We start from the raw sequence: 12,739 nt of genomic DNA, 5'->3' as shown, positions 1-12,739 counted from the left end.
AGCCCACAACTTAGACATCAATACCGTGATGACTGACCAATGGCTACGCCGCTTACATACAATTAGCTGTTCTAAGTTCTCCACTATGCCATCTCGAGCTTCTGCAGCCAATACATGTGAGAGTAAGCCTGTTAGGCCTTCCATACCTGATCAGTTAGTCTCTTTACATGTGTAAACTTAGTATTGTGAAACATTTAGTAGATTAATCCTTCATAGGACAACTTAAATGGCCTTCAATGATTCATAAACCTATGACAGCAAACAAGATCTGCAACATAGGCTTAGGTCGGAGCTTGCATGCCTCTACATGTGATGGAGGTTCAGTGACCACGAAGCTGATTCTCTGCTTTACGTCGAGTAGACTCGTACGGGGCTTGCGAGCCGGTTTTCCGAGCCTCTAGGAAGTTCGGGAGGACAATTACCTTAGATATTGCAGTTTATCTAGTCACGACATCTTATACATTCTGAAATAAATCCTTAGTGATCGGGCAATAGAGAATAGTTCCTGTCGATCACTCTGCTCTTACAAGCTGTTTTAAAATAATGACTATATATTTTGAAGGAACAGAGAATGTGTAAATCACAATTGATTTAATAACACTGAACCACGTTTCCTTCGAGTTTGAGATGTCCGTGACTAAATTGGACAAGGTTGGTTCGATTCCATATATTCATGTTGATTAGAAAACGAAGAAGAGATAACGGTATGCTGGATTCAAATCCAATAGACCAGTATTTTAGTTACTGATGTCATGGGGATATGTGGCTTTGTTGTATACCCTCGTTTCACATTCTTAGCGATGCCTCAACTTAATCCGCATTGCTTCGAAGCCTGATAGCAGAATTCACCAGGAACACGGGCTAAATTGAGTAGATTTACTCTTTGAAGACCAATCATGGATCTCTCCGCTCGTGTACTGAAATACCATGAGTCTTTGAAGACGATAGTGTCGACTCTATGGTTTCAACGGGAGCCGGCGATGTTTCAGGAAGGGAGCCTTTCTTCTTTCTCAAAAGCCTAACACATGGAGAGTAGTTAATTTCTGGACGCCATAAAGAATCGATAGTTACCGATGCAAACTGAAGGTAACTCGTGGAAGAAAATGAAAGATGTTCACTTACAAAACAACAGCGATCCCTCCCAGCAGAAAAGGCACTCCAAGGCCGACGCTGACACCAATAATGACACTTTTGGAGACTCCACCAGACTTCTCATTCGGAGTATCACTTGGATCATCGCCCTTGCCATTTTCTTTGGCTGAAGGTGTCGTGGTTGGCGGAACATAAGAAGACGGAGCTCCTGACATTGCTACCAACTTGTTTGCGCCGTTTCCGAATGCAACCAAGCTCGTAACAGTATGGCGAACGGACTCGGGGAACTCGGCTTCACTGTCCGTTGGAACAACAGTAACATGTGTTCGTGTAGTGGTGTACTTTGACGTTGTCTGGAGTGACATTGGACAGTTGACTAATCCTTCTGATCGACACGCTACAACAACGAATGTCGCTTTGGTCGAGATTGTCGTTGTCTCCACCTCATCTTCATCATCGTTGTTCCCTCTCGCTTCTAGTGCTGGGGATGCCGTGACGGATAACGCAGCATCGCTGCTTCGCTGGCGGGCACAAGCATGCCCGAGTGTAGTGTAGAAGACAGGAATCTCAGTTTCGGGCACTGGCCCCCATGTCATATCATCAATAGCAATCGAAGCTCCAGCAGCAGCGCCAATAGCCAGTTGATAGACTTCCTCAACTCGAAGGCTGCAATCGTCGTCTTCATCGGTGGAAAGAGTGACATTGGTGATTAATTCGGCAATGTTGGCAAATACTCCCACTTCAACACCACCACCAACATGAGCGATTGTCTTCCCAGCGATGGAAACTTCAGGTGATGCTATTTCAAAGCCTGCTTTTACACCGACACGCAGAACAGCTTTGAACACAACACCGGCGCTTTCGAGAGTGACTGGCAGAAATTCGAAGTCGCCACCATTTCTATTGAGATTCTGTTAGTTCATTTCAAGCAACAGGCACAGAAAGAACTTACATTGTCAAATTTGAAATCCTTTTGGAAAATATAGCAATATCAAACAAAACGCCATCATCCAGTCTGAGATGAAACCCGCTACTAATGTTGATCTCACCTTCTACAGATAGGATAAGGTCGATAGCAAAGATAACGCCGAGCTCCAGATTGTCTCGCACGGCGAAGCCTGCGGGAGTAGTAGAAGTGTACAGGTTCAGAGTATATGTGGCACCAGCCGAGAGGACTGTGTCGATCAACATGTAGACTTCTAATCCATCGAATTGGAACTGAAGTCGAAACTCCGGAATCTCGGGTATGTCAACATTCAAGTTGTAGTCCAATGGCGGTAGATCGAAATCGTCTAGGTCAAATCCGTCATCTAGATTATCTGCCACCGTATCGATGTAGTTTTCTATGTAATCGGCCGTCTCGTCTGCCAGGTTGTCGATCTCGCGTCTGACTTGGCTGGTAAAATTGCTAAAAGCGCGGCTGACGTTGAATTCGCGGTCATATATAAACTCTGTGGTAGCGGTTCCTTTTATATAGCACGTCGCGCAAGAGATTTCAATGCTGGCTGAGACTGAAGCGTTTCCTTGCTTGGAACCCAACTCCTCCTCCCTGCGAACAAATCAACATAGTTAGAGATTGATGCCAAGTGTTTAGCGACTGGTGATAATTGACGCACCCCGTGTATGCGAAGAGGATAGCATTGACCCAGCTCGTATCTAAAGATGTGCTGTTTTTTTGCTTCGTACCCTTTGGCTGTCGGATCGGCCGGGCGGGGGTTCTTGGAACGAGGTCCAGTGTGTTGTATCCAGAAGAATCAGGCGTGTTACCGGCACGAACAAGTGAGGCGCTTCCGAAGACGAGAAATGACCTAGTCGCCAGAAAAATGCCGAGTAGTAAAGCATCAAACAACATCTTGTTGAAGCACCAATTGGCATATAGTTAAAATTGCCAAGAAACAAGAAGAAAAAGGAACATGAAAAACTGATGGGGGGCAGTGCCCTCTCTGCAATTTCAGTGGCCTGCTTGCACTTATCTCTTTAGGTTTCAAGTTCTGCATGTTGGTTCTCAAATATGCATGTTGGCTCTGGATTTGGAGAGAAGGCCAGGTTATGGCAGGGTATCTACACACTGACCCACCTAGCTGAAAGGCATTTCCTCCCATTTGGGGTATAGCTGATATTTCAATGTTACAGCAGCGTCGGATTAATGTAAGTTGGTCTGGGTCACAAGCCGTGATAGGAACCCTTTTGCATGGCATTGTACGGGAAAAGATCTACAAGGGCCGCTGAATTGATGGTGAGACAATGTCCGGAGTCAAGACGGCCCAGCCCAGTCTAAAATTGCTACCCATTTCCCTTCCGGCTATTCCTAAAGCCAGTCGTATGATACCAGCGGGCCCAGAAACAACCCAGCAACTCGGTAAGGGTAGAATTAACATCTGTTTTAGCGAAGGCGAGCGCTTTCCTGAGGTCTTTAAGAGATCATGTTGCAGAAGCCGCAAGATTCTGAAGCATCGGAACATCCATTGCATAAAGGTCATTTCCATCATCATCCAGAAACACCGACGCTCCCTCGCTAATCATTAACATCTCAGTTTCCACCTCGAACACAAGCGGATCGTGCTGTGAACCCTCATGCTCCGAAACATAATCTCCCTTCTCAAAGTGTCCAGCCTGCGGATGATCTCCGTTTCCCTTCAAGATGGAGATCTCGGCACTCTTGACGTGTCGATGACGAGGTAGAACACCCCCAGGCTCAGCTCTGATCATGACTGTATAGGAGCCGGTTTCGGGAATGAGTTTGATGAGTTTGATCCAGATCTTGGGGGCGACGGGGAGGCATTTTAGGCCGTTACAGCGAATCGTGTCGCCCATTTTTGAGGGTTGTGTTAGTGTATTTAGTGAAGTCATCGTGTAAGTGGGTTGCGTTGAAAGGGATATAAGTAGGCAACTAAAGACGCAAAATAACTACAGGCTCTGATGCTGTTTTCCCAACGGTTGCATTTAAGGTATCTGAGCTCCGTTGTTGTAATTATGCCGCCAGCTTATATATAAGGAGTGATTGAGATGGAAAATTCCACCTAAAAACTAGTATTCACCTGTTAAGTCAATTTTTATTCATTTCTTTCCCGCGCGGTAAGAAGAGTTTTCTTCTTCGGATGTAGTTTCGTGTCCGAAGTCCGGCTCGTTAGTTGGGTTCCACCTCTAGACCTTTGGAGTTATTGCTCGCTGTTAGCTTAGAGTGGACTCTTGCACAAACATTTACGATTGACCTTTTACATTCCATTTAATGACCAGTATCAATCGCGTTATTACTGTCGCCCTTACTAGCACCTGTGTGCCTTTAAAAATTGCGTCACCATTATATATCCCTAGATGAATTTCGCGATGAGCAAAGCATGGGGAATAAATAAAGTTTTACAACAAATGAGAATACAAGTAGATCCTTCTATATAATATCTATTTGATCAAGGTGAATGACAAGCCTATGGCAAAGAACCTTTAACATCTTTCACGGACGGGTACGCCAGAAATCCAGAAGCCATGTCTATCCAACCACAAGGGTACAACCCCATCTACCATGCATAATCTCCACGCCAAGACGCGGAAACCAGTCCTCTCAATTTCTCAAAAATCAGGCTTCAGACGACCAAAGACAATGGAAGGCCAAAGTGCAGCGCGATCCTCAAAGATAGGATCTTCTCTGTTGTCAATCATATCGCAGATCATTTGATTACGTATACCAAGGACCTCTATGTCTCCTGCAAGAACATCTCCTGATTGCAGAGAACGCAGCCATTGCCAGTCGTAGAATATGTCAGCATCAAGCTCGTTGAAGTTGTATGTGTACATTGCCTTGCACTCGCGGCGGAGGTATAGACTGCAGGCCACATTCCTGATGTTACGGTTAGCGTCATGGATAAACTCTCTGAGAATGGAGTGCTTGATAGAAAGAGAGGAATGCGGGTTGACTTTCCTTCTACCGACTCGCAACTTGGGGTTGAGGTCAGGAATAGGTCCAGCAATATCGGGATTCTCGTGTCGTCTGAAATGGAAAGCCATCATGGTTTCGTTCTCCCTTTGCTGCTTCGGGTCTGCAGCCGTGCTGGTGTAGTACAGCCGCTTGTTCTTTTCGATCATCCCGGAGTTCTGAAGATCATCTAGCAATGCTTCAAACTGAGGGGCTAAACAGTAAGTCTCTGCAGGCGGGACAGGTCTGGCTGTATCGACCAGGCCTGAAGGAGCTGGGCTGGACATCATATCCGGGAGCCCAAGACTCCACTTCAAAGTACGAATTCCATTCTCCAAAACCTTGGTTCGTCGTTGAATCTCACCTTGTTTACGAGCAGCAGGCTAATAGTCGATGTAAGGATATTCCAGAATCTCTCCGTCCTCAAGCGATTCTGAGACTGCTAAGAAAGACCCCGCATCGTTTTCGAGATATTCGTTCAAGCCAAACTTGCGCGCCAATGATCTGCTGCCTAACTTCAGAGCATGAACTTCGTAGTCTAATGCGTGGAGTCGATCTCGGATTTCTGCCTCGTGGCTGGTCTTGGCGATGAATTCCATGGTTGAAGCGTTTGGTAAGAAAGCTGATGTTCAGAATGATTGTACTGGTCTTGTAACTGATGGAACTCTTGGGTTTAGAACTTGCCGGCGGTAGATTTCGTAAGATCTGTTGATTAGCGAAGCACATGATCTCATGCGGCATCAGATTTTATAGGAATTATTACATATATTCGTCAAATAGTTGTTCATGGCGTTTTCACCTTTGGCAACCGAACATTCAGTGGAAACTGTGAACAACACGTACAAATCGGTGAACAGAAGTTGGAGGAACAACTATATGTGAGCATTGAACTAGATTTTGGGTTTCAAACAGGTGATAAACAAAGATCTAACCAAAGGGTTTCTTGCCAACTGCAGTGCTGACTAATGTGTATTTCAATGCAGTGCTTATAGGTCTCGGTCAGACCTTCCAATCGTCCTGATTGATACACCACGAGTGTGTGAGACCACAGTAGCTAGCTTGTATAAGCTTATATGCAAGCTCATGATCGGAAGAAAAGTCAAGCATGCTGCAGCTAAACGCTGTCCTTGCTCCACTTGCCTCTACCTCTGATCCTCTTCCCCCAAACGAAGAACCGATACGGAACAGTGATCAGCGCCGCAGCAATGCAACCAAAAACGGTTATTCCCCAGTCCACTCCAAGTCTGTGATACATAGGGATGATGAACAAGGGAAATGCGCCCGAGAACATGGACCGCATAAAGGTATTGGCTGCAACTGCACTTGCGCTGTAACGAGTGAACGTATCGATGAGGTAGCCAAGTGCAGATTGGAAGATGGTTGTGAAACCAAAGCCAGTCAGTGCAATGCCGATGATTGATGGCCAATAGTTGATGCTCGGAGATGAGGTCCCTAGAGTCGCCAGTCCCGAAGTTCCATCGGTGGTTTGAGTTAATGCTACTTACATGCAAAGAGGAACTGTCCAGCTAATGGGCAATGGGGGCCGCTGATACCAGCTGTGAGTGGCATGTTAGGCCATCATCTCAGCCTCGCCATTCTCATTCTCCCAACAGTCCAAGCTCTATCCATGGCCTCTTCAGTCTCAACGAGCTCCCCTCCGAGGGCCCCGACAGCTTCATCAACTACTGAAAACGTCAAAATGAGTTCCACCTCAGACTCTCCCGTGCCAACTCCCTCCGATCCACTTCCTCTACGCAGCTGCACCTATTACCGCTATCGGAAAGTGAAATGTGATCGCCAGCAGCCCTGCTCCAATTGCCTGCGCGTCAAACTCAATTGCTCATACCCCGCTGGTCGTGGCAGAGCTGCCAAGAAGTCTACTCGAACGCTGGATACCCGTCTCGTCGATCGGCTCCAGAGACTGGAAAACACCATTAAGGAACTCACAAGTCAGGTCGAGGCCACAACCGATGCCGTTCCATCTGGGAATAATATAGATGTAGACGAAATTGAACCGCATCATGGTGTTGTAGGGAACTCCCTGTCGGGAGGAGATGGCGCTGCTCATGATGCTTCCACCAACCAGCAACTTGGTCGCCTGATGATAGATGATAGTAAAAGCTACTACATCAGTAACATTTTGTGGGCCAATCTAGGAAATGAGGTTAATACTGCAACCTTATTATACATCTACCATGGTTGCTGATTTATTTGTTATTCAGATCGAAGAATTGCGCGACATGCTACATGACTCTCTGTTTGAAGATGATGCTAACAACCCTACTGATGCATATGGACCCATGCCAGAGGTGGCGTCACCTATTGGGACAAGTGCTTCGGTCTTTGGGTTTCGTTCCCTCTGTCATTCCCTTCTGAACTATCATCCACCCATGCACCTATCAGTCACTCTCTTGAACATCTTCATCCAGAATGTCCTTCCACTGGTGCATATCTACCACAGAGCAGTGGTTTTGGGATTCCATCGTGTCACTAGAGACACTCGATAGAAATGCAGAGCCTTGCTATTTGCCATCTACTACTCGCCAGTCATAAGCATGGATGAAGGCCAGTGCGAAAGCGTCCTCGGGGAGTTGCGTTCTACCTCGCTCAATAAGTTCCGCTTCGCAGTCGAGCAATCTTTGGCCCGTGCCAGCTTGCTGAACACGCAAAGCCTTGTCCTCCTCCAAGCCGCTGTGTTGTTCCTATCGGGCCTAGGAACGAAGACGACTCTAGAACGACATGGTCTTTAACGTCGCTTATATTTCACATCGCCCAAGCTATGGGTCTGCATCGTGACGGAACAACTTTTGTTCTCAAGCCATTCGATACCGAACTCAGGCGTCGGCTTTGGTGGCATATCTGTCTACTAGACATGCGATCCTCAGAGTTTCATGGATACAAACCTATAGTGCGGGGCGACGTGTTTGACATAAAGCTTCCCCTCAACATCAACGACAGCGATATCACCCCCAATATGACAGAAGCTCCAAAAGAGCATGAAGGATATACCCAGATGAAGTTCTGTCTGAAACGTTGCGAGATGACTAAAGCTGGCTGGAAGGTTGGCTGTGCATCACCGATCTCAAGCTCGACAGCCACTGTGGCACGAGCTGATGGTGAACAAATCGTTCAAGAACTCCAGAGCCAATTAGAGGAGCGCTACTTACGTTACTTTGACGAGTCTGTATCGTTCATGCTGTTCACCTTGAAGGTTACTCGACTCATCGTTGCCCGCACGGGGCTCATGGTTGACTTTCCTAGGAAACAAAAAGAAGCATACACCTCGACGATCATTCGAGACCGACTCTTTTCCATCTCTATGGAAGTACTTGAGCTTTCAAGGTTTATCATGACAACCAGCAGTATCTCGAAGTGGACGTGGCACTCTAAAGCACATATCCATTGGCACGCAGTCATATTTGTACGCTCCGAGATTTGTTCTCGTCCAGCGTCAGCGGAATGTGATCGAGCATGGGAGTTCCTTAACACGGTCCACAATCAATGGAGTATGAATGAAAGGGGTAGGAGGGGAAATCTATCGAGGCCGATCCAGAGACTCATTGTCAAGGCTCGTTATGTACGGGAGATGCAGCAGCTGGACCCGGGTTTTCATCTTGCTAGAAGAATGGCTACACCGGATACGGCGCCCGTGCAGGCTGGAAGCTCTGAATTGCAGCAGGAAACACCAGACCCATACGGCATTCCTGGCAAGGTGAGTCCTGATGAGTATATGGATTGGATGCTGGAGGATGTCGGGATAGATCTGTACAGTGAATGGCGAACGGACCCAGCTGGGGCTAGCATAATGATAGTAATCAGAAAACAGACTCAACTCCTCGCCAACTAATCTACATACTTTGTAACGGCCCATCTCCGTTCTTATACACCAGCACTGACATCAACCAAAATCTTAACATGATTATCCTTATCATTGATAAGCGTCTGGAACCCCTCCTCCACAACCTTATCCATCTTGATAACCTTTGTAATCATCCCCTCAGGCGTAATCTTGCCACTCGACAGCGCATCAATGACCTCTTCAAAATCACCAAGAGCATACGTGGCGCTATTAAAGTTAGAATTTGCTTCAATGAAGACGAAGGGAACTTACCATCCAACGTATGATCTTTCACGAAACACGATCTGATTCATGTTCAATTGAGCCCTCTTTTCCCAAACAGCGATGTTGACGAGTACTGCTCTAGCCTTGAGACAATCGAAAGCTGCATCGATGGCATGCTGAGAGCCAGCTGCGTCAAAACCGACGTCTGCGCCCAAACCGTCCGTCAATTTCTTGACTTCAGCCACGATGTCGTCCTTGGTGGGGTCGAACACATGATGGGCGCCGAATTTCCTTGCAAACTCTCGACGCTTGGAGCTGACCTCGCTGAGAATAATGTTCTTGCATCCTCTGCCAATAAGCGCCTGCACAACAGCGAGTCCAATTGGTCCGCCACCAACGACAAACGCTGAATCACCTTCTTGATATGGCGAGATCTTGATCGCGTGCCATCCGACGGCAAGCGGTTCAACAAGCGCTCCAACCTCAAGAGAAACGTTATCAGGCAACTTCTTCACAGCATCTTGCGGAACAACTGTCGTTTCACAGAGACCGCCTCCCCAACCACTCAGCCCGATAAACCCATTCTTGTCACAACAATTGACCAGCCCGCGCTTGCATGAACGACATTCATTATCGTAAATAATCGGCTGAACGCAAACGCGATCTCCCTTCTGGAGGCGCGTAACCTCACTCCCCACTTCCTCGACAACGCCGCTGAACTCATGACCCAGAGTGAGGGGCGATGTCTCCCCGGTGATGCCGTGCGGGGTTCCAGGCTTGGGAATGAGGTTATTGCCACCGAGATATTCATGCACATCTGTCCCGCAGATTCCGCAGAACTTAGGGGAGATGCGGACCGAGTTTGGCTCGAGAGAGGGGAGGGGAATCTCCTCTAGCCGAACATCTTGCTGTCCGTGGAAACGTACTGCTTTCATTGACATGGCGGAAGTTTGAAGTCAAGTGCCAACAATAGTGATGGGAAGGGGAGGGGAACTGTATTGATATTGATGAGAAGGTGACTTTTATAACATCGTCAGCTGATGAAGAACGTGACGCAAAAGACGACCTTCCCCTCATTCAACATATTTCCAGACATAGTAATGCGAAGTCACAAAGTACACTTATAAGCCTAACGTGATGAGATGATCGGATTACCTGATGGGGAATAGGTTAGTGTTAAGATTGAACAGGGGGTACGTTTCCACGAATGAGGAGTGGAGAGGGAATGCGGGGGAAGACTCGGCGAGAACCGAAGAGTGTGAAATCGTGATCAGCCAAGATTTGAAGTGGTCTGTTGCATTGAGTTGATAGACCCCACATCTGATGGCTCACATCACGCACCTGGCACGTTGAATCGAGTCTCGCCATAAATGATCAAACTGGGGAAGTGGCATGTGCAGTAGATAGTTCTACCGATCGTGGTGTTGGAGACAGGATCTTTGTCCTTACTCTATCAATGGCTACTGTCATAAGCTTTCTAGAAAGGCTTCGTTCTGGCACAAAACAATACGCGTGCAATGCGTATGCTTCTCATAGTAATTACAAAGCTTTGCAGAAATATAGAAATCTTGATTGCATATATTGGCCAGTCAAGACAGGTCTATCTTGTTTTATGACCTGGGCGAGGTTGATCAATCGTGAGATGCAGGGTATTCAGCTACAATTGTGAGACTGGGCCCGCAAACAGGCCACGTGATTGTCAATCATCAGGACAAACACCAAGATGAGGGCAGACAAGCTTGTTCGGCAGGATATACAACGACTTGGGTGAATGACTGCACTTAATATATAAATTCCCGCATACCATAGACCTACTTAGAGGTTGCAACTTATCTGTTCATGGCCTTGACCGTATCCCTGTGTGACTGACCGACCCGATCTGGCTCACAACAATAGATAACCCTGTCAGTAGAATCTATTTGTCTTCATCCTTCTGCTTCTTGATGTCAAATTAGTTCTCCTCCTCCTTCTTATCATCCTCCTTGTCATTCTTGTTATCCTCCTTATCATTCTTGTTATCCTCCTTGTCATTCTTATTCTCCTTGTTATTCTTATTATCCTCCTTGTCATTCTTGTCCTCCTTATCCTCATCAATATCGAATTTTTTCAACTCCACCTCCCCCTTACCTCTCTCAATCGTTTGGTCCTTCTCTTCCGCTTCATGTTTGTCCTTACCCTTTACAGTCTCCTTGATATCGAACTTTTTATCCGAGTCCTTCTCTTCCTCTTCAATCTTGTCCTTGTCCTTAGTCTTCACTTTCTTCTTCTGCCTTTCCTTGTGCATATCCTTCGTTTCACCACTCTCACAATCAAATCCAGGAACACATTCCCCGGCTGCCTCGTACAAAGCCTCCGTAAAGTGCTCATCCGCCAAATGGAACTTTTTCCTCCGAGCGTCATGAGTTGACAACTTCTTGTTCAGCGCTGGTGTAGGAGACCCATCCCAATTAACTAGATTTGCGACAACCCATTCCCCAACATCCTTCCTAATTTTCTCCACGTGCCCCTTGTTGGCAAAACGAAAGACAGCACTCCGATGGGAAACAGGCCCATAATTTAGCATCAGAGGATGGCCCTCTTGTAGGTGGGGTTTGTCCCTGCGAATGTATACTCCGTTTTCTGAAGCTGCAACGTGCTGGACGGTGTTGTTCTTGACAAAGACCACTATGTTTTCCCAACGGGGTTTGCGGTAACACAAGAACCCCGATGCAAGTTCGTACTCATACCTTGGTCCTGTCAGTTTGGACTTGCGGGCACTAGGCGTTGGGACTTACATGTATGCGCACCAACCGTTGTTGCAGCGCTTCCTCGTGTAGACCTTTCTCTTGGATACTAGAGATCTCGAAACGCAAGCCCCACCATCTGGTACACTGGTGTTTACGGGTCGACTTGAAAGGTAAGGTATGGGCCTTTTGGCGCCTTTACAGATCCCCTTGTCAAAGTAAAAGGCTGGCTGGTACCGAAGACTGTCTTCATCTGCATTTGCATCAAGCTTCTGCGATGCAAAGCTACTTCCTCGGAGCTGCTCCGGATTTGAGATTTGGCTGGGGAATGCCCAGGCAATGGAGACTACTCCAAGGATGGAAAGGAGGAGAGATGGGATATACATCTCGATCGTCGACAAAGAATCTCAGTTACGTTTAGGAGTGGAATTGATGGAAGCAGCAGGGGCTGATACGGGGCCAGGGCCAGCAATATATACCCGTGAAATGACTAAGATGTTGGGACCGCGATGAGTTTATGCTTCAGCCTGATTGAGTACTGTCGCGCAGAATCTGGCCTGACACCTGACGGACGAATCAATCAAGGCATCATCGACCAGCAAGAACTGAGTGACGCCCGCCACAGCAGAAACACTTGAGCAAGGTGACACTCATTCAAGATACATCCAAGCCACTCGGCGAAAATAACACATTAGACTTTCCACTCTGTCAGAAAGATTCATTTCATTTGGTTGACAAGTTTAATATATCCCGCACGATGATCTGAGCCACTCGGTCAAAATAAACACTTTAGCATTTTTTCTCCGTGTTCCTCAACACCGGTTTTTCTACTAAAGCCGGGAAATTGCAGCAACTGACGGCACTAATGCAGCCAATTGAACATTCGCATTCTCAACGCCCAGGAAACTTGCATGCTGAATTCGTTTAGCTGGACCGACAATTTGGGTCTGG

The 12,739-nt window shown here is 47.0% G+C and overlaps 7 protein-coding genes across 7 annotated transcripts; 2 read left to right on the top strand and 5 right to left on the bottom strand.

The window, feature by feature from the left end:
• Positions 1-407: 407 nt before the first annotated feature.
• On the bottom strand, positions 408-3,027 carry FVEG_07659 (hypothetical protein). The gene is made up of 4 exons (XM_018896335.1): positions 2,709-3,027; positions 2,045-2,641; positions 1,123-1,992; positions 408-1,018 (listed from the first exon to the last, which is right to left on the bottom strand). Exons 1-4 carry the CDS (start codon positions 2,942-2,944, stop codon positions 895-897), a joined length of 1,827 nt encoding a protein of 608 aa, XP_018753783.1. The 5' UTR covers positions 2,945-3,027; the 3' UTR covers positions 408-894.
• Positions 3,028-3,513: 486 nt separating this feature from the next.
• Positions 3,514-3,906, bottom strand: FVEG_07660 (hypothetical protein; the record flags this gene model as incomplete). The annotated part of the gene is made up of 1 exon (XM_018896336.1): positions 3,514-3,906. One exon carries the CDS (start codon positions 3,904-3,906, stop codon positions 3,514-3,516), a length of 393 nt encoding a protein of 130 aa, XP_018753784.1.
• Positions 3,907-4,659: 753 nt separating this feature from the next.
• Positions 4,660-5,601, bottom strand: FVEG_16159 (hypothetical protein; the record flags this gene model as incomplete). The annotated part of the gene is made up of 2 exons (XM_018905397.1): positions 4,660-5,385; positions 5,443-5,601. 2 exons carry the CDS (start codon positions 5,599-5,601, stop codon positions 4,660-4,662), a joined length of 885 nt encoding a protein of 294 aa, XP_018753785.1.
• A 1,100-nt stretch (positions 5,602-6,701) lies between these two features.
• On the top strand, positions 6,702-7,509 carry FVEG_07661 (hypothetical protein; the record flags this gene model as incomplete). The annotated part of the gene is made up of 2 exons (XM_018896337.1): positions 6,702-7,166; positions 7,225-7,509. 2 exons carry the CDS (start codon positions 6,702-6,704, stop codon positions 7,507-7,509), a joined length of 750 nt encoding a protein of 249 aa, XP_018753786.1.
• A 272-nt stretch (positions 7,510-7,781) lies between these two features.
• FVEG_16160 (hypothetical protein) lies at positions 7,782-8,849 on the top strand (the record flags this gene model as incomplete). Its single annotated transcript, XM_018905398.1, has 1 exon — positions 7,782-8,849. One exon carries the CDS (start codon positions 7,782-7,784, stop codon positions 8,847-8,849), a length of 1,068 nt encoding a protein of 355 aa, XP_018753787.1.
• On the bottom strand, positions 8,722-10,064 carry FVEG_07662 (hypothetical protein). Its single transcript, XM_018896338.1, has 2 exons — positions 9,114-10,064; positions 8,722-9,068 (listed from the first exon to the last, which is right to left on the bottom strand). Exons 1-2 carry the CDS (start codon positions 10,004-10,006, stop codon positions 8,882-8,884), a joined length of 1,080 nt encoding a protein of 359 aa, XP_018753788.1. The 5' UTR covers positions 10,007-10,064; the 3' UTR covers positions 8,722-8,881.
• A 952-nt stretch (positions 10,065-11,016) lies between these two features.
• Positions 11,017-12,174, bottom strand: FVEG_07663 (hypothetical protein; the record flags this gene model as incomplete). Its single annotated transcript, XM_018896339.1, has 2 exons — positions 11,017-11,791; positions 11,840-12,174. The coding sequence occupies 2 exons, from the start codon at positions 12,172-12,174 to the stop codon at positions 11,017-11,019; spliced, it is 1,110 nt and encodes a 369-aa protein (XP_018753789.1).
• Between the last annotated feature and the right edge of the window lie 565 nt (positions 12,175-12,739).

This window comes from Fusarium verticillioides, chromosome 8 (genome assembly GCF_000149555.1).
Source record: "Fusarium verticillioides 7600 chromosome 8, whole genome shotgun sequence".
In the NCBI taxonomy this organism is placed as follows: domain Eukaryota; kingdom Fungi; phylum Ascomycota; class Sordariomycetes; order Hypocreales; family Nectriaceae; genus Fusarium; species Fusarium verticillioides.
Note: the sequence above shows the minus strand (reverse complement) of the source record. Positions and strands in the feature narration are given on the sequence as shown.

Bases quoted from the DNA above. Each gene is read 5' to 3' on its own strand.
- FVEG_07659 (XM_018896335.1), bottom strand. From the start codon at position 2,944: ATGTTGTTTGATGCTTTACTACTCGGCATTTTTCTGGCGACTAGGTCA. The intron at 1,993-2,044 runs GTAAGTTCTTTC...GAATCTCAATAG, and splicing joins AGGATTTCAAATTTGACAAT to AAATGGTGGCGACTTCGAAT. The intron at 1,019-1,122 runs GTAAGTGAACAT...TCCATGTGTTAG, and splicing joins GGAGGGATCGCTGTTGTTTT to GCTTTTGAGAAAGAAGAAAG.
- FVEG_07662 (XM_018896338.1), bottom strand. From the start codon at position 10,006: ATGTCAATGAAAGCAGTACGTTTCCACGGACAGCAAGATGTTCGGCTA. The intron at 9,069-9,113 runs GTAAGTTCCCTT...TAACTTTAATAG, and splicing joins GAAAGATCATACGTTGGATG to CGCCACGTATGCTCTTGGTG.